We start from the raw sequence: 19,051 nt of genomic DNA, 5'->3' as shown, positions 1-19,051 counted from the left end.
TCTGGTATAATCACATAGTTGTGCATTTATCACTTAAATCATTATTAGAGCATTTTCATCCTTCTAATAATAAACAAAAAACTCACCCCTCTCAATCTCTCTATGCTTCCCCTGCTATACAGAGCTGCTATTGTTTCCATCTCTCTAATTTGTATTTATATTTTGTAAGAACAGTCTTATATATGCAATATTACCTATATTCATATTTCACATTAGGTTTCACTTTGTTATTCAGTCCCATGTTATATTTTGTAGCTTTCCTTCTAGTAAAATATTCAACCACTGTCATACCCATATATTAGTACTGCTAAGAACAAACATTATGATGTGCTTTCACCATTTCTATTCATTTCCAAAGAATGAGGGTAGAGAATGGAAAGCTGAGGGTTAACCTGTGCAGAATTGGTAAAAAGGTTTTTTGTTGTTTTTGTTGTTTTGTACTTTAAGGTCTAAGATAGAATTATGACATACCATAAGATGGTAAGAATAATTACGAATAACCATGGTATTTAAAGTTGACTAACTTGGGAAACAGACTTGGCCCAGTGGTTAGGGCGTCCGTCTACCACATGGGAGGTCCGCGGTTCAAACCCTGGGCCTCTTTGACCCATGTGGAGCTGGCTGACCCGTGTGGAGCTGGCCCATGCTCAGGGCTGATGCGTTCAAGGAGTGCCCTGCCACGCAGGGGTGTCCCTCGCGTAGGGGAGCCCCACGCGCAAGAAACTACAGCCTGCCCAGGAATGGCGCCGCCCACACTTCCCGTGCCGCCGCCGACAACAGAAGCGGACAAAGAAACAAGACGCAGCAAATAGACATAGAGAACAGAGAACGGGGCGGGGGGAGGGGAGGATTAAATAAATAATAAATAAATCTTAAAAAATAAAATAAAATAAAGTTGATTAACTTTCCTCAAAATGACTAAAAATGTTGTTTTAGGCCCTATACGTTATTTGCCAATATAGAGAGGAGGACTCCCAATTATCTACAGAGTTACTTCTAATGTATTATGTAAGTATTAATGTATATTACTTTTAATGTATTATGAAGTTAAGGATCATGTTCCTTTTAAGCCTTAACTCAATAAATTAAATAGGTTTCCCTTTCCATTTTCCTTTACAGCATTAAATAAATAAAATATAATTAATACAAAATAAAATATTAAAATACTAAGTTAATACTAAAACAGTAATATAACATCTAGTATTTTAAAATATCAATTGTTTTTGATAAAGTAGGAAGATTTCTTTATTTTATGATTTTGATTTCTTGAGCTTACCTCTCAAATTCTCTTGTCTTTGTGCATTCTTGGGCACCTTTACTAATCACTATTAGGAAATCTTGTGTCAAAACAAACGGCACACGTTCTCTTTTATAACCAAATTTTTTCTTCTTATGATCCAAAAAGTGTCCAAAATCTATATGAAACAGCTTTCAAAAATAAGAAATTACATTATAGTTTTGACACATGCAGAAATACTATATTGTAAGTCAATAAAGTTAGTTCAAAAATCCAAAACATTATAAAAAGAGAAAGTTATTACTTGTCCATCATCTTTGACCATGATGTTACTATTGTGACGATCTCCAATTCCCAAAATGAAGGTGGCAACACAATATCCAGCACATGAACGTGTAAACAAATCAATGGCTGCATCATATCTACAAAGAACCAAACACTTTATGAGCAGTGTGGAAATATAGAATGATTCAAGCCAAACTGGAAAAAGATGGGTGCAGTTCCTATTAAAAAAATGAAAACAATCACTAACTTTAGAAGGAAGTAATTATGTCCAAAGATCTGTGGAACTTGGAGATTTTGAAGTTTTCAAGAGTTTCTAAAGAAATCTCTAGATGCTCTCTGACCAAATTATAAATCTTTTTATAGTGAACACTTATCAAGTCTTTAAAATTAAACATTATCACTTAATGAATTATAAGTAAAATTTTGAATGCACAACTTTTTTTTTAAAGAGTAAAAGTAATAAGAACATTTAGAATATAAGTTGAATGTGCAGGATTTTAATGTATTATAAACAATTTTGCTCTTTTATACAATAACTCAACTATTTCAAAGATTGAACATACCTTTTTGCAAAGTAAATACAATTATTTTCTCTGGTCTAACTCAGAAAAATATACACAAACACTAAAAGACCTAACAAAAAGTTAGATTAACATAGAAGAGTAGAATAATAAACTTACATTTCTCCTTTGTTCTTGTCTTTGAGCCACTGATGTAGTGTGTGGCTGTTGAACTGCAAAGCACCTTTTAGGCCACCTTTGCACTGAATTTGCATGATAGTGTGAGAATTTCTCACTACCTCAATCAGTCCCACACAGTCACCAATTGACAGACATCCATAAGGTAACATCCTGAAAAAGAAGCAAGACATTTACAATTAAATGGTGGAATTAAAAAATAGCAAACATCTTAATATACATGTATATTCTACTTGTAAATTTGTCATGCATGATCTTTAGGACTTTAACCTGATTTTCTTTTAATATAGTGGGACAAACATATTCCTAAAGAATCTTCAAAATTATCTGCCATCATTTATTATAACCTTCAAATGGGAAGGCATTTAATTGTATATCAGAAAATCATTGCCACAATTTGCATTTTATAAGCATTTATGGCTTTAAAATTTAAGTGAATTTCAAGATGTTTAATAAAGGGCAGCAGTTCTTAAATTTTTTTTCTCAGGATTCTTTATACTCTTAAAAATTGTTGAAGACCTCAAACACCTTTTGTTTATGTAAGTTATATCTATTGGTATTAGAAATTAAAATGGAGAAAAGAAATTAAAATATTTAAATACTTATTCATTAAAAAATAACCATTACTTTAAGCAGCATCTTTTCTGAAACAAAAACACCTATATTTTCCAAAACAAAGGCACTGTTCCACATGTTTTCATATTTCTGGCTTAATAGTACCCAGCTGTAGTGTCATATATGCGTCTGTATTCAATCTAATGTGATGTTTTTTAATTGAAGTATATGAAGAAATCTGGCCTCGCACAGATATATAGCTGGAAAAGGGCAGAATATTTTAATAAGCTCTTTGACAATATTCCAAACTTGACAATTGATCCCACTGATCTCATCAGAAAAGTGTTTACCTTTGGGGAAGCTGTTGTGCTCATATGGGTGGATTCAAGATTTTTAAAATTTTATTTTGCTCTCGAAAGCTCATATTTTATCATATTTTATATTGACTACAAATACTGTCAGTAGTTCCCCTGGAATATACAGGCTCACACAGTTCATTAAAAAAAAAAAAAAGGATGCCAAATATCAAATATCTACATATGCCAAATAACCATAGCTTATCAGTTAATTCAATAAAAATGGTGCTCCATGAAAAAAAAGCAGCTAGTTCAGCTCACAATTCAATAATCTCACAAATGCTGGTCCTTGATACAACCATTATCCTTTGGTATACAGCAGAATTACTTTATGGGTACTTCCCATTTCATTACACAGAATACTAAAAAGACATGTAGTCAGGGTGAAGAGACAATGAAATAAAATACCAAACATCCCAACTGGTACATAACTACTCTGTTATTCTCATAAACTACAGTCCATTCTTTACATTTTTCCTTTATTTAAGTTGGTAATAGTCTACACTTATTTTCATTTTCTCAATTTTTTGTAGCCTAGCTTCCACACCTACCACTCTACTGCATCAAACTCTTAAAGTTAACCATGAATCATCAATTCCAAGGTTTTTTTTTTATAGTCCTTATGCTCTGAAGGATAATATAGACAATTCTTTTTGCTAATTTCTTTTTTTTTTTTTTTTTTTTTAATTTTTTTATTTTTTATTGAATTTGTAATAATATTACATTAAAAATATATATGTGAGGTCCCATTCAACCCCACCCCCCCACCCCCCCCTCTCCCCCCCCCCCCCAACAACACTCGTTCCCATCATCATGACACATCCATTGGATTTGGTAAGTACATCTTTGGGCACCTCTGCACCTCATATACATTGGTTCACATCATGGCCCATACTCTCCTCTATTCCATCATGTAGGCCCTGTGAGGATTTACAATGTCCGGTGATTACCTCTGAAGCACCATCCAGGGCAGCTCCATGTCCCTAAGACGCCTCCACCTCTCATCTCTTCCTGCCTTTCCCCATACCCTTTGTCCATTATGTCCACTTTTCCCAATCCAATGCCACCTCTTCTATGTGGACACTGGATTGGTTGTGTCCATTGCACCTTTATGTCAAGAGGAGGCTCATCTTTTTGCTAATTTCTTGCCTCTTTTTAGGTTCTGTGAATCACTTACTCTGGCACACCTCCCTCTTTGACCATTTCTTTCATGGAATCTTTTCCTCTATTTGCCCTGGTAAATACAGGAATTTCTTAAGTTTGTACCTGGCTCATTCTCTTATTTTAAGGTATTATTTTAAATACGGTTGAACACACTCAGTTTAAAGAGTCAAATAGTCCAACAAGGCTTATTATGAAAGAACCAAGCAGAATTAAAATAAACCTGATAAATCTAACATCTGCCAAGTATAAATGAAAATAATGCTGTGATATTACTTACATTAAATTTATTTTTAATTTAAAGTTAAATTATACTTAAGTAAATGTATTTCACTTAATTTACTTAAATTAAAGAAAAGACATTTAGAAAATATTCTGAGAATTAAAGACCCCTAATATTTCCAATGATCTCACTCTTGACACTTTTTTTTGCACAGGAATCACTAATTTACCATTAAATAATACAATTGCCAGGGTAATGTAGTTAAACTCTTTTCCATATGCTTTGTAGTTCTGCCTTCTCTTTTTACACTCTATTACCTTCTTGGGGTGGTGGTGGTGGTAATAATGGCATGTGGATCTCCCAAAACACAGGAAATTATACGAAAAAAGGAAACTTGAATCATATAATACTGTTTTTGGAAAGTAACAGGGATTAATTAAGCAAAGAACCAGGAATTGAGAATTTGAAGTCAATGACTGAATTTGTGCCTTAGCAGTTTGCTTGAACTGTCTGTTGTTCTTATTTGCCAAGGATACTATTTGTCATCAATACATTTTTATATACTCACTACTCTTAATATATAATAGGCATACAAATAAGTCCTTGTCTGGTATTACTTGCTATTTCTAACTAATCTACCCTGTTGCTATGGCTAGAGTTGAATCTAATGCCCATTTACAGACCAAAATACTTTGAGAGAGGATGGTCTTTGCCTGAATAACTCTGGATTAGCAAAGAGACAAGACAAAGAAGGAAAAACTATTGGAAGAAATAATGACTAGCAGAAGATGAAATGTGATAGAAAACTTAATACTGATAATTGTGGAAGTTTGGGCAGAAACCAACAGACAGGTAAAATCCTTAAGATCTGTCAATTTCAGAAAGTTTGTTGGAAAATTTATTCAAGATTAGAGGAGTTATAAAGTTTTAGAATTAGAAAATTATTATGAAGAAAACCTTGTAAACTAAATGTAAACAGGGGCCTTTTGTGTCTCCTGTTCTGCTCCTAATAGTGACATTCCAGAGGCAGCTGCATAGTATTTACAAGCTTATTAGAAGTAGCTCTTCATATTTAACTGGATCTCATTAGCCATTCTAATCCAAGTAAGAGAAGGACAAATGAGAGTACTTAGAGGGTAACCAACTATTTTTAATTATTACTGCATACATTTCTTTACAGATATATGCCTTTATAACCAATAAGGATTTCCTAACAGTTTATTTCTTCAATATAACTTAACTTTCAACACACATGTTGCCCTATTATTTACCTACCGAAGATCAAGACCTTGATTTTGCCAGATATTTTCCATAATGCGAATAATTTGAAGTGTTAGCATATCTTGCCGTAAATCTGTAAGTCAAATAATATGTATCACTACTCAATGCCACAAATGCAAATTAGGGTATCATCATCATGTTTTCAATCAGAAAATACAGTTATATTTACCCTTCAAAATAATATGTTAGGAAGCAATATTCAGAGTCTTAAACTCATTTCTAAAGTACCTGCATGAACACATCTGTATAACAATGCAGAATAACGTAGCATGTACTTCACAAAAATTAAAATATTTCAGGTACTTATTTTTCTTATGTTTATATTAAAATACTGAAATCAACAGGATTGACTCCTGAAATGTCATTTTCCAAGGGAAACCATCTATGCTCCTTTCCCTGCCATAGCTCATTCTCCAAGTAAGTCAGGACCTTCTTTTATATGGTCCTTAGTGGACTATACTTGTCTCTTGTCACATGGTTGTAATTAAAAAATTTTCAATTTAAAATTTTTTATTAGAGAAGTTGTGAGCTTACAAAACAATCATGTATAACATGCAGAATTCCCATACATCACCCCAACCCATGGTTTTACTTTAAAATTTGCAATTATTTATTTAATATATCTCTTGACCTTGCTAGACTGTAAGCTCCAAGAGTGCAAGACTCCTGTTTTTTTAATTGCAACAACTCGAGGGACTTGTACCTAAAATATTTATAGAATAAATGGATTCATATATTTATAACTAAGCAAATGACAGAAACTGATATCAGGCTTTCTGATTCTAAAGCTAATGCTTCTTTTCATTTCAATAATTACATATACACATTATAAAGTTAAAATATCTGCTTAATATTATATATTTGTCACATGTGTACTCCTTAAATGATTTCTGATAGTCTTCATGGTTCATAAATATCCTGTGTATAAAAAGATAGCTAAATTCATGCATCATAAGTTCAATAATACTTGTCCTTACCATCCCCGTTTTTAAAGATGATCTCATTGTTCTGAAACAGTAACTCTGACATGATGTCTGGATTCTCCCAATTCAACCACAGTGGCCTTTTTGCAGAGGACATAATTCGGCACTCTTCAAGCCTATAACATAGTTAAAACTCTACTAGTCACCTTAGCTTTGTTATTCCTTATTCCCCTCAAATTTATTTTAAAATAACATAAACACCATATTGCTTTTTGATATTATATAAAATTTAAAACTTTTTCCCCACCTTTCATTTATGCATTAAATTCTAAGGGTATATAAAGAAAAAATAAATATTAAGTTTTTAAAATTTTCATATAATGGCATATGATTTTTCACCAAATACAGGTACATATCATTAGTTTTACAGCTATAACATTCGATTTCTATGATACCAGAAATTCTGGCAATAGAAAATTTTACATCTATTATTAATGAGTAAAAACTCAAGTCTGAATAAATACCATTCTGCACTTAAGATAATTTTCCTATTCCTATTTTGCAGGGTCAGAGAATGGGAGAGAGAAACATATATACATGAATATTCTAATTATAAGGGACACTTTGACTTTTCTCAGATTTTATTCAGAAAGGGTACTCATTTAAATACTTCAGTAACAATTTCAATGAAGTACCTTACCTGAGATTTCCTAGCTGATGAGCAGGGTTTAGAGGAGAAAGAAAGCCTTGAAGAGCATCCATAAAATCTGGTCGCCTCATTTGCTCAACTAGAAACTTCATTTGTACCTGATAAATAAGCATAATTAAGGTTCAAAACTAATTCCATAAAGTCTCCTTTATACCTAAGTATTGTGTGGTTTTTGAATCCATATACAGAAATAGTTGCATTCAAATTATAAAGGTGCTAAAACACAGAGCAGTGTAACTCAGGGAGAGAGGCAGAATGCAGCACCGTACACGTTCCTGTGACAAGAATGCTGCATGCTGACAGAGGCAATGTTTTGGTTCACAAGCAGGGGTTGGTCAGCTACAGGCTGCAGGTAAGCATCCAATTTTTGTAAATCAGGTTGTACTGGAATACAGCCACCCACTTATTCATGTACTGCCTATGGCTGCTTTTGTTCTACAATAGCAGAATTAAGTAGTTACCAGACAGCATGGCCCACAAAGTTTAAAATATTTACAACCCTTGCTCTAGGGAAAAACTAAGGAGACATCATATTATCTTAGTTTAATAACCTTATTTTTAGGCTTTTCAAAGAACACATTCTCTATCTCTGTTAGTTGGAAAAGATCTAGCAAGGTGAAAAGAAATTGGTGGGAAAAGGACTTGCATAAAATAAATCTTTGTTACTCCAAGCCTCACAGTATACTTAGTTTCTAGTATTTTAAATAAACACCCCTTTTTATCAATTTAAATCAAAGCTCAGACTGCTGAGCTGTCATGCAATAAATGGCATTCTAAGAAACCTCCAGCTATCAAAAATATAAAATGTAAAACGAAGTTAGGAGCTAGAGATTCACAGTAAGTTTGTTTTCATTCTGGAATTTTAGAAATGAAGTTATTTTTCCTAGTATAAATAAATAGCTAGAAAATCTATCATTGACTAGAAAGCTCTTACTCATATAAAGGGATTTCTTTTTCTATCGCCATTAACTCCAATGTTAGCTCATTGCTCTGATAAAACACAAAACCATTCAAAGAAACTTTTTGTTATATGCCTGCAATTTTAGTTCCCTATCTCAGTAAAGCCAATGGTGATCTGAGTAATCAATTTCATGTTCCTAATTAATGTTGTGCCATAGCCAATTTGTGATATGAAAACTCCAGCTTGAAGAAATGCCTATATTTATAAATATAACTAATATTTTAAGTTTTTTCTTAGCTCAGTTATACTATAAATATAAAATAATTTCTTCTTTCCAGGCAGTCTAATCCCCTCTTGCCCATTAATTTCAGCATCAATATATTATTTTCTTGGGAAGTGGACTTGGCCCTATCCACTGGGCTGTCCGTCTACCACATGGGAGGTCCGCAGTTCAAACCCCAGGCCTCCCTGACCCGTGTGGAGCTGGGCCATGGGCCGTGCTGATGCGCACAAGGAGTGCCCTGCCACGCAGGGGTGCCCCCTGCATAGGGAAGTCCCAAAGGCAAGGAGTGTGCCCTGTAAGGAGAGCCGCCCAGTGTGAAAGAAAGTGCAGCTTGCCCAAAAATGGCGCCGCACACAGAGAGTTGACACAGCACAAGATGACACAACAAAAAAAGAAACGCAGATTCCCGTGCCGCTGACAACAACAGAAGCAGACAAAAAAAAGAACATGCAGCAAATGGACACAGAGAACAGACAACTGGGGCGGGGGCGGGGGGGGGGGGGGAAGGGGAGAGAAATAAAAATAAAAGAAAAATATTATTTTCTTATAACCTATATTTGAACTTAAATATGCCAATAAAACCAATTCAGTTACATACTGTATGACATTTAGATTACTAAAATAACTTTCTCTTTAAGTGTTTTTTTTTTTTGAGCAGTGACTAATAATAATGGAAAAATCCATTCAGTACCACTGATCTATATTCTCTTGCCTTTAGGGATTCACTAATACACTGAGATCCTGCCCTCTCCCCTACTCTACCCCATTTCACTACAGGTAAGAAAAAACATCGATTAGGGAGCCTGGACAAATTTATACTACTTATATTGATAAAGTTTAGTTCATATACTTATGCAATTGAAATTTCACTTTTTACTAGGCAGATGTGGTAGACTGAATTGAATGAAGGACAGGGAGTAGGAAAAGGTCATGAAAAACCATTTATGTTGTGTTTCATACTTCTCAGTTATACTAAGCTTCAGATCTTAGCTAGATTGCAGCTGTAGAGAGTGTAATATATTCACTGTGTGACTGTGAGTCCATTCTAAACTTAGAAACATAAAAACTAATTCTTTTCATTTCTTTTCAGGGTCATTCCTAAGAGACAATAAATGACATAGGATAAGGAAAGAATCATTTAAAAACTATGTTTATATAAGTGAGCAAGGAAGGGAAAGAAATGGGTTATACTAACATTTATTGGGTACTGCCCACGTTCTAGTATCTGCAATAGGTATTTCACATATCTCATGTTATTTAATTCTTACAACAACCCTATGAAAAAAGTATTGTTCCTATTTTACAGATGAGGAAGATGAATCTCAAGAGCATAAATAATGTGTCTAACATTACATAGCTTAAAGACAGTGAATGTGAATTCAAATCCTAATCTGCTTTATTCCAAGGACCACGATCTGTACACACTGGATTCCCAAACGTCCCTGCCCCACTGCAATGAACAGAGTCTCAAAAACAAACTAGAGCCACATACCTTTTGTGTTTCATCTTTCTTCTCTTGTTTGAGAATGTCAGTTAAGTTAATGAGCTTTTCCATAGCCTCGACTTGCCTATTCAGATGCTTCAAATACATTCCACATGCCCGACAATAGGATTCCAAAAGCAGGCCAAACCTCTGACTAACTGTTTTATTGTGCATCTCAGATCTAAAATAATAGTGAAGGATTTTAAAAATTTGTTAAAAAATGGTTTTAATGTCTATACGGATAATCTTTTCTTAAGAAGATAAAAAACATTTTTAAAATAGAAATTTGTGTTACAGTCATATTAACAACAAAATAATCTGAAACATTTAGAAGCAAAACAATCAAGAGTTTCAGGTAGTTCCTGGAAATATAAATTTAATATACACTAGTTTTTAGGTTTATTTCAACAACTTTTCATCTACTAATCTCATCCCAAGACATAAGCATGAAAAAAGGAAATGTAGCACAAAAATTATAATAAAATGAAGGTGGGAGCAAAGAGCTCATTGAGTCTGATTTGATGCTTCTGGCTTATTTGACTTTTCTATACTGCCTCTAAATTTAAGTTATTAGAACCCAGCTTTTGGGTTCCATTTTTAATTCACTTTAATACATTCAAAAATCATATTAGCTGTAATTTTATTTTCTAAATTTAGAAACAATATGTATGGTTTATGACCTCAAACTTTTGAGTACTAGATTTATAAGAGACTACAGCATATTTTTATTGTATCCCAAGGTAATCCCCCAAAATCCCAAGTAAGATTTTTTTCCCTTTATTTTGGGATATTTTAATTCATACACACAGTGAAATTGCAGATGTGGACATATCAAATTTTACATTGCTTTAAAAAAATAAAAATCTCTAAAATATTTCAGCTCTCATTCATGTATAAAATTCAATTTTCAATTTTTATGGCTTATTTAACTTTAATGACAAAATTGAGGAAGAGCTTATCACTGGTATAATATACTATCAATATGGAACAACTCTTGCAGCTAAATAAGTATAAAAAATACATATTTATATATATACTAGAAAAGCAAGTAATAAACCACAGAATTTAATAGGAAAATAATCTGACTTACTTTAAATGCCAAAAGAAAAAATGTCCAATCCTTTGATTAGTCAGTGCTTTCTTGAGTAAAAACCTCACAAGCAGGTTATCCAAGTATTGTTCATATTTTAGGACCTAAGCAATTTTAAAAAACAAAAACAAGAAAACTCCACATGAATCAGAGGCAATTTCTGTATGGCTATAGTTAAAGAAAGAAAATGTTTCAGAAAGAAAGTAGATACTACTTGTTATAAAACTCTTTTTTCTTCAAAGAATAAAACCAGTTAACTCGGTGGATTTGGAAGCAGCACTGGATTAGAACAAAATATTATTTTCTCTTTTACATTATTTTACCTGTACTAGCTGAATTAGATACTGAGAAAGTTTGTCATCTGTCAAATATTTTTCTAAGCATCTTACAGCAAAACCTCGAACCATAGGATCTGGGTAATTACAGTCCAGAAGCTCCATAGCTTGTTCAGGTTTGATTGGTGGCCAATCTTTAACCAAGCAGTACATCTGTGTATGAGAAACACAATATACCAAGTTTAAAAAGCAAAGATAGTTGCAAATGAATCTTATAAAATACTGCCTTAACTTTTTATTTTAAAGTTCATTTGGGTAAAAAAACATCTTTGTGAATACAGTGCTTAACATTTTCAGTACTAAATAATTTTATCTGTGGAAGCAGTGTGAATGGTATTTTTCTCCACTATATTACCATTATTAATTTTTTAAAAAAGTTTTATTTTATTTCCCCCCCTCCCCCGCCCTGTTGTCTGCTTTCTGTGTCAATTCACGGTGTGTTCTTCTGTGTCCACTTGTAATCTCATCAGGTAGCACTGGGGATCTGTGTCTCTTTTTGTTGTTTCATCTTGCTGCGTCAGCTGTGTGTGGGTGGCACCACTCCTGGGCGGGCTGCGGTTTAGCACGGGTAGCTCTCCTTGCGCAGGGGCCACTCCTTGCATGGGGGGCACCCTTATGCAGGGGCATTCCTGTGTGGGTGGGCATTCCTTATGTGCAGCAGTACTGTGCGTGGGCCACACGAGCCAGGAGGCCCTGAGTATTGAATCCTTGGACCTCCTATATGGTAGGTGGATGCTCTATCTATTGAGTCACATCTGCTTCCCCCATTATTAATTTAAAACACAGTTTATTTCATCTCGTATGTTGATGGAAGATTTTTCTGAGAGAAAACAATTTGAATGAGTTACAAATTTTGTACAACAGTTATTCCATAATCTCAAGTACACATTTACCTGGGCTACTTCATCTCTAGAATTCCATTTAACTGACAGAAGCAATTTGGGTAGAATTTCAGGAATAGTTACACAATAGTGTCTGTATGGGAAAGATAAAAACAAAACAAAAAGCATTCTTGTATGTTATTTAATCAGCCTAGTTGCCCAACTCTTACAATTATGCAATCTTTAAGAAGTTCCAAACACTTGTAAAATTTCTTACCATTACTAGCCTTCTTTAAATATCAAAAGAAATCAGTTTTAAACATTATAGTGATCTATATATGTACATATATACTTAGATCCAGCTATAATGGCAAGGAAGACAAAATGAAAATCCAAATGGAGGATACATAGCTCAGAAAAACTATGAATATATTTTATAGCACTCTTTCTGGTCCCTGGACAAAATTATGTTTTTAATGAACTTTCTGCAGAAATGCATGGCAAGAGCTTTATTAGTGCACACTTACCAAATAGCAGGTTAATTTTCTTAGAAGTAAAAATAAGGATTACATTATTACTTTGAAGAAGTATAAGAAAAAAAGAAAAATGGAAGGAAACTCCTAAACATTGTAATATCTAGACTAACTAAATCTCAACTAAATTGATCTAAAACTATAGTTTTTTTTTTGTATCTTGAATTTTATTAAAAAAAAAGCAAATCCTTAAAAAAAAGTCTTAGTAGGGATTTAGAAATGGAAAAAAAAAAGCCTTCAATTGGCAATGTAAGTAATAATGCAACATAATTTTCTAGAATTATTGATCTATATCCATAGTTTTAAAATAGGATAATGTTTATAATAAAAATAATGTAAATTATGTTTTACTTAATCAGGTAGGTATAGAAGAAACATGACAAAGTCAATCTTTTACAACAGGAGAAAGAAACAGAATCTCCACCTTAATACTTACCTGTGGCTCCACAGAAAATCTTTTTCTTGCTCAGTGATTTCAGATAAAGGATCTCGTGTACAAATTGCTCGGAGCTGTTCTTTGTCATTTTCTCTTAATTCATTGTCTCTAGCTAGTCTGTTACTCTGTAAAATAAAGTAATATCTTTATTATGGTATTTCTTTGCCATATTTCCCCCCTGGATTCATGAGTGATCTACAATAAAGCAAATTAATTTTCAATAAATTTTACATTGCTCATTAATTAATATCTTGTAAAACAGTTTACTCTCCTGAAAGACTTTATTTTTAGGGATATGAAAGAATCAAATTAAGACAGCATTTGTGGAACAAACCCAGCAACTACAGTATTGGTTAACATTACCACCAATCATAGAACAGTATCTGCCAAGGATAGTCATAAAGAAGACCAGATTGGGACACTAGGGGAAAGCAGTGAAGTTACTTCTTTCTCTTTCTGATAAGGTCCTTTCTTATTATCCTATTAACTAATCTGCTATTGTTTCTGAAATAGGAGAATACAAAACAATAAAATGATAAAAAATTAAACTCTTTCACATGAATTGCCTAAACACATCCTTATAATTGCTGCAAGGCTTTCAAATTTAAAAAGTAAAAATAAATGAGGGAAAAAAGGGGAAAAAACACCTGGTTAAAACATTGAACCCTGAATATTAGGAAACTAAACAGAAAACACCATAACTTTTATATAATCACAAGTAATGTATTTATTCACTTTAAATATAAGTAAAATACATAATAAACCATTATGAATGCATATTAATTCAGAATGCAAACTAAATATATAACCCTTAGAATAGATAACACATATTTCTAATGGCTAAAAATGAAATCAGACTGCCACAAATGCTACTTGGTTTTATACACTGTTAAATTATCCTAGAGTATGAAGAAATACTACTGCCCCATATTTATTCCACAAGTGCTTATTAAACATGTACTATATATCTTATCTAGTTCATGCTGTTAGGGTCACGGAATAGTAAAAGACCCTATATTCTAGTACTAACAGAACCTATATTCTAGTGGGAAAGAAAATAAATAAGTAAAAACATCAGATAGTTGATATAAGCAATCTAGTTGATGTGACAGCAAATGACTGAGGGTGAGGGGCTACTATAGATTGGGTATTTGGAAATAGTCTCTGAGAAGGTAATGTTGATTTGTAGTCCAAATGATGAGAAAGAAATGGGTATCCACACTAAGATCATGGGAAAGACTATCACAGAACGGGGAAACAGTGCAAGGGCCCCAAGGAGAGAATGAACTTACTGTGAAAGAGGAACAGGAAGAAGGCCAGTGAGACTGAAGCCTAGCAGGTGAGGGATAAAAGTGATAAGAAGCTGTATTCAGGGTGTGTAAAATTTGGAGGCATGGGAAAAGGTTTTGATTTTAGTTTTAGTGAAAGCTATTTAAAGGATGAATACCATGATTTGATATATGTTTTATAATGATTATTTCCAGGGAAGTGGATGTGGCTTGGGTGACTGGGCTCCCGCCTACCACATTGGAGGTCGCTGGTTTGGATCTCACTGCCTCCTAGACACTCCTAGACAGTGGGCTGGCAAGGTGGGTAGGCATGGCAAGTTGACAGAGCAAGAGACACAAGAAGAGGGAACATCACTGAGCTACACCTGATCTTCAAAATACTTTTGAAAATAAATATGCAGCTAAGATATTATCATTCAATTTACAAAAAGGGATTGGTAAACTCCTTACTGGGAACAACTGTAAACTCATAAAGTTCTTAAGTGTAGTATGCTAGGCTGCCTCTGGTTGCTACAGCACTGTGGCTATTACAATTATTGGATTAGTAATATTTTCAGACCTTTGGCCCCACAATTAATTCGTTGGCTGATCTATCTATGACCTACACCCAGACCAAAGAAAAAGTGGTATATTTGGAAACTGGGGAGAAGATACACTAAAGAATAAATATATCATCTTTTCTTAGCACTGTCACCTTTGCCCTTGATAAATAAGGAGGAGTTAATTTAGGTCCTTGAATCCAGTTACACTGTGGTTCCAAAGTTATGGCCAAGATGAGACAAGCAGATCATTCATTTAAACTCGTTTTTATATATACTCTTTTCTGGGGAACCTGGACTACTATAGTGAAGACCTGGTATTTCCCCTGCTTCTAAGCTCAACTCTTCAGTATTTATTTGACTAATAACATATATTAGTTATATTAATGTGTGTGTACACACACATACTTTGTTCTCAACTACATGGTTACTATTTCAGAGGTTTTCCTGAACCCCAATATATATATATTAGTCTTTCCCAATCAGCCACCAGTTAGTCTCTCTTGACATACTATTGTTTTTTCCTTCATGGCACTTACTATGATTTTTAATCTTATTCTGCTTTTACCTGTTTAATATCTATTTTCACATTAGACTATAGACTCAATGCAGGTTGTTTAGTTCACAACTTTGTTACTAGTGCCTACAGTGCTTAACACATAATGGACATTCAATAAATATTTGTTAAATGAAGGAAGGCAGGCAACAGTTCTGAGTAAACTAACGAGAAGCAGAGCAGCTGTAAACCATATAACATATAGAGAATTTTATTATATTGTAATACTGTCCTAGAGTCCTTAGTATGTATGCCAGTGTATCTAAAATACGTGAAACCTCTCCCATCCAAAGAATATATACCCAAATCTACTGATTATGACTCATATGTAAGAAAACAGTGATTTCCCTTACCAGTCCTGCATGGGAATAATTAAATCCTGCTTCTCGGGATATAGACCAATTGGCATGTTCTTCAATCACTGACATATCTGGAAACTTTACCACACTGCTGAACCAGTCAAACTCCAGCTCTAAACATGGAGTTTCCTAAGAGATGGAAGCATAATTATATATATAGTATGTGGTTTACATAAAAGAGTTCTAATTTACAATATAAAATATGTTTTAATATACAAAGCTTACTTTATTTGGATTTGACCCAGTAACACCAATAGGGTTCAGCAAATCTTCTAATCCATGAGGTACTGGCCAAAGATTCAAAGCCATTTTTCCAGATACCAGAGTATCTGTGTAGTCGAACAGGTTTATATTTCCCCAGGCCAGTGGACAGTGTTCCTTAAAAAACAAACAAAAATACTCACTCACTCTGTGGATTAAATATAAAAATCATTTCAAAACACTTTTTTCCCCTCCAGAAAGGAGTATTTAACAACCATCTCTATAGTAATATGAATACGATATCTACAAAAAGGCACATTTGTTTTCAACATGTAAGTACTTTCCTTTCTTTTAACCATTTAAAATTACATGTATTTTCTTCAATTATAAATAATATGAACCGAAGTAAGCATAACATATTTGCATGTAGTCACTTAATATATATTTATATGTAGTCACTTTGCATGTTTAAAAAACTGTATTAATATCAACTTAAGACATACTTTCTCATCTTAAATAAACTCCTGAAGCTCTCCTAGGTATTTTATCTATGATACATTTATTTGTTGAAAGTGTAAAAATATGTTTGCTTTATAAGTCTTAAAAAATAATTTCCATTTTATGAGAAAAAATTAATCAGCAGTATAATTAGGAGTTGTTAGAGGTAAATATAATTGTTCCTACTAAAATATTTTACCTCTTTAGCACCCTTTCGACCTTTAACAGAACAAATGGAAAGGCAAAGTCGAGCAGCACGAGGAAGATCAGGAATGTATATATCATAATTCAGCCATTCATTCCACCTATGTAAAATTTTAAAGGAGGAAATAAAAGTTTACCAATGAAAGGTTTTATCCGGAGTATATATACAACTCCTACAAATCAAGAAAAATTGACAAGAGGCTGACTGGAACAGGCATTTCACAAGATCATATCCAAATGACCGATAAACATAAAAAGAGTCAATATCATTTGTCATTCAGAAAATGCAAATAAAAATCTCAGAGATATCATTACACATGAGAATGGCTAAAACTATAAAGACTGATGACACCAGGGTGGTAAGGCTATGAAGCTACAGGAAATCTCATACAGTGCTAGTGGGGATATCATTTGTTACAACCAATTTGTAAAGCATAATGTATTAAAACAGAACATATGCATACCCATAGTTATAAAAACATGGAAATGTATGAACTTGTGCACAGAATGTTCATAGAAGAATGAGTCATAATATCTCCAAACTGCAAACAACCCAAATGCCCAATAATAAAATAGAGAAATTGTGGTATATTCATATAATGGAATAGTATACAGCAATGAAATGAACTAGTTATTCACAACATGGTTGAAATCGGCAAATATAATATTGAATGAAAGAAGCTAGACACGAAAGTATACCTACTGCTTAAAACTATGTATATAGGAAGTGGACTTGGCCCAGTGGTTAGGGCGTCCACCTACCACATGGGAGGTCCCCGATTCAAACCCCGGGCCTCCTTGACCCGTGTGGAGCTGGCCCACGTGCAGTGCTGATGCGTGCAAGGAGTGCTGTGCCACACAGGGGTGTCCCCGCATAGGGGTGCCACATGCGCAAGGAGTGCACCCCATAAGGAGAGCCACCCAGCACAAAACAAAGTTCAGCCTGCCTCAGAATGGCGCCACACACACGGAGAGCTGGCACACAAGATGACACAACAAAAAGAAACAGATTCCTGTGCCACTGGCAACAACAGAAGCGGACTAAGAAGAACACGCAGCAAACAGACACATAGAACAGACAACTGGGGCAGGGTGGGGGATAAAATAAAATAAATAAATCTTTAAAAAAAAAACTATGTATATAAATTTCTAAAACAGGCAAAACTAACTAATAATGTTAGAAGTCAGGATAGTGGTTACCTCTGGGGAGGAGAGAAGGTTAAGGGATTGGGAATGGTAAATATTGTATTTCTTGACCAGCGTAGTGGTTACATGAGTATTTGCTTTGTGATAAATCCCTGAACTGTACAATTATGATTTTCATACCTTTATATGCAATAATTAAAAAACAATTTAGCTTATAGAAAAGGCAAATAGAAAGGGAAACTAAATTAGATAAAATGAGATTTCCTATTATTATTACATTTCATTACTTTTATATATGAATAGTTTTATTCAGAAGAACCTATTCACCTAAATGTCAATATGTAAATAAAACTAAAGATATGTAGGAGAAAATTTAAATATTAGAATTACTTCACAAGGGGTAATAAAACTTGACATTCAACCTAAAGAAAGAATAAAAAGTTACTATAAAAAGTGACAGGAAATATTGTTAAAATTCTTATAATAAATTCCCCTGAATTTGCTGGGTATTATATGTGAAAATTATCCTATTTTGGTGGGTACATTTATAAAGAGCAAAGTACAACAAATATTTTTTTTTATTTTTATTAAAAAAAACTCTAGCAATAAATATTTAAAGAATATCAGAAGTCTGACTCTTATAACAAATACCATTGATTGTACATTTTGGATGAATTGTCTGCTTTATTAATATGTACCAATAAAGTTGATTTGTTTAAAAAAAAAGTCAGACTGACTGGAATAGAGTCCTGTTTCCTATTATTTCACTAAATGTGTGTCTCTCTGTTTCTTCGTCTCTGCAATGGGATCAATGATAGTATCTACCCTTATAGAGTTGCTGTGAGGATTAAAGGAGATAATGTAAGTGAAGTGATTAAAAGAATAACTGGTCCATGGTAAATAAAAGCTCAGTGTTAGTTACTATTAACTTTGAAAAGTTTCCAAAGGG

At 33.5% G+C, this 19,051-nt stretch overlaps 2 protein-coding genes across 5 annotated transcripts in view; one reads left to right on the top strand and one right to left on the bottom strand.

The window, feature by feature from the left end:
• Positions 1 to 19,051, bottom strand: part of PIK3CA (phosphatidylinositol-4,5-bisphosphate 3-kinase catalytic subunit alpha) — an 80,772-nt gene that overhangs the window by 6,481 nt on the left and 55,240 nt on the right. Inside the window, exons 8-21 of the mRNA XM_058295368.1 lie at positions 16,952 to 17,057; positions 16,279 to 16,431; positions 16,048 to 16,182; positions 13,311 to 13,435; positions 12,414 to 12,495; positions 11,509 to 11,673; positions 11,186 to 11,289; positions 10,105 to 10,276; positions 7,420 to 7,526; positions 6,774 to 6,895; positions 5,791 to 5,869; positions 2,203 to 2,373; positions 1,542 to 1,659; positions 1,277 to 1,428 (exon numbers count right to left, since the gene is read on the bottom strand). Coding sequence (XP_058151351.1) covers positions 1,277 to 1,428; positions 1,542 to 1,659; positions 2,203 to 2,373; positions 5,791 to 5,869; positions 6,774 to 6,895; positions 7,420 to 7,526; positions 10,105 to 10,276; positions 11,186 to 11,289; positions 11,509 to 11,673; positions 12,414 to 12,495; positions 13,311 to 13,435; positions 16,048 to 16,182; positions 16,279 to 16,431; positions 16,952 to 17,057 — 1,791 coding nt within the window. The remainder of the gene's footprint in view (positions 1 to 1,276; positions 1,429 to 1,541; positions 1,660 to 2,202; positions 2,374 to 5,790; positions 5,870 to 6,773; positions 6,896 to 7,419; positions 7,527 to 10,104; positions 10,277 to 11,185; positions 11,290 to 11,508; positions 11,674 to 12,413; positions 12,496 to 13,310; positions 13,436 to 16,047; positions 16,183 to 16,278; positions 16,432 to 16,951; positions 17,058 to 19,051) is intronic.
• The window catches only part of KCNMB3 (potassium calcium-activated channel subfamily M regulatory beta subunit 3), a 49,043-nt gene that overhangs the window by 20,462 nt on the left and 9,530 nt on the right, over positions 1 to 19,051 (top strand). Inside the window, exons 5-6 of one of the 4 annotated variants that reach the window (XM_071214634.1) lie at positions 9,331 to 9,389; positions 14,795 to 18,832. The exons of 1 other annotated variant lie outside the window; for it this stretch is intronic. In XM_071214634.1, coding sequence (XP_071070735.1) covers positions 9,331 to 9,349 — 19 coding nt within the window. In that variant the 3' untranslated portion in view covers positions 9,350 to 9,389; positions 14,795 to 18,832. Of the gene's footprint in view, positions 1 to 9,330; positions 9,390 to 14,794; positions 18,833 to 19,051 lie in introns of those variants that run through there. 2 more of the 4 variants (XM_058295370.2, XM_004478980.3) reach the window with 2 other exon arrangements.

The sequence above is a fragment of the Dasypus novemcinctus genome, chromosome 4 (assembly GCF_030445035.2).
Source record: "Dasypus novemcinctus isolate mDasNov1 chromosome 4, mDasNov1.1.hap2, whole genome shotgun sequence".
Classification (NCBI taxonomy): Eukaryota; Metazoa; Chordata; class Mammalia; order Cingulata; family Dasypodidae; genus Dasypus; species Dasypus novemcinctus.
This window is presented reverse-complemented; position numbering and strand designations above follow the sequence as displayed.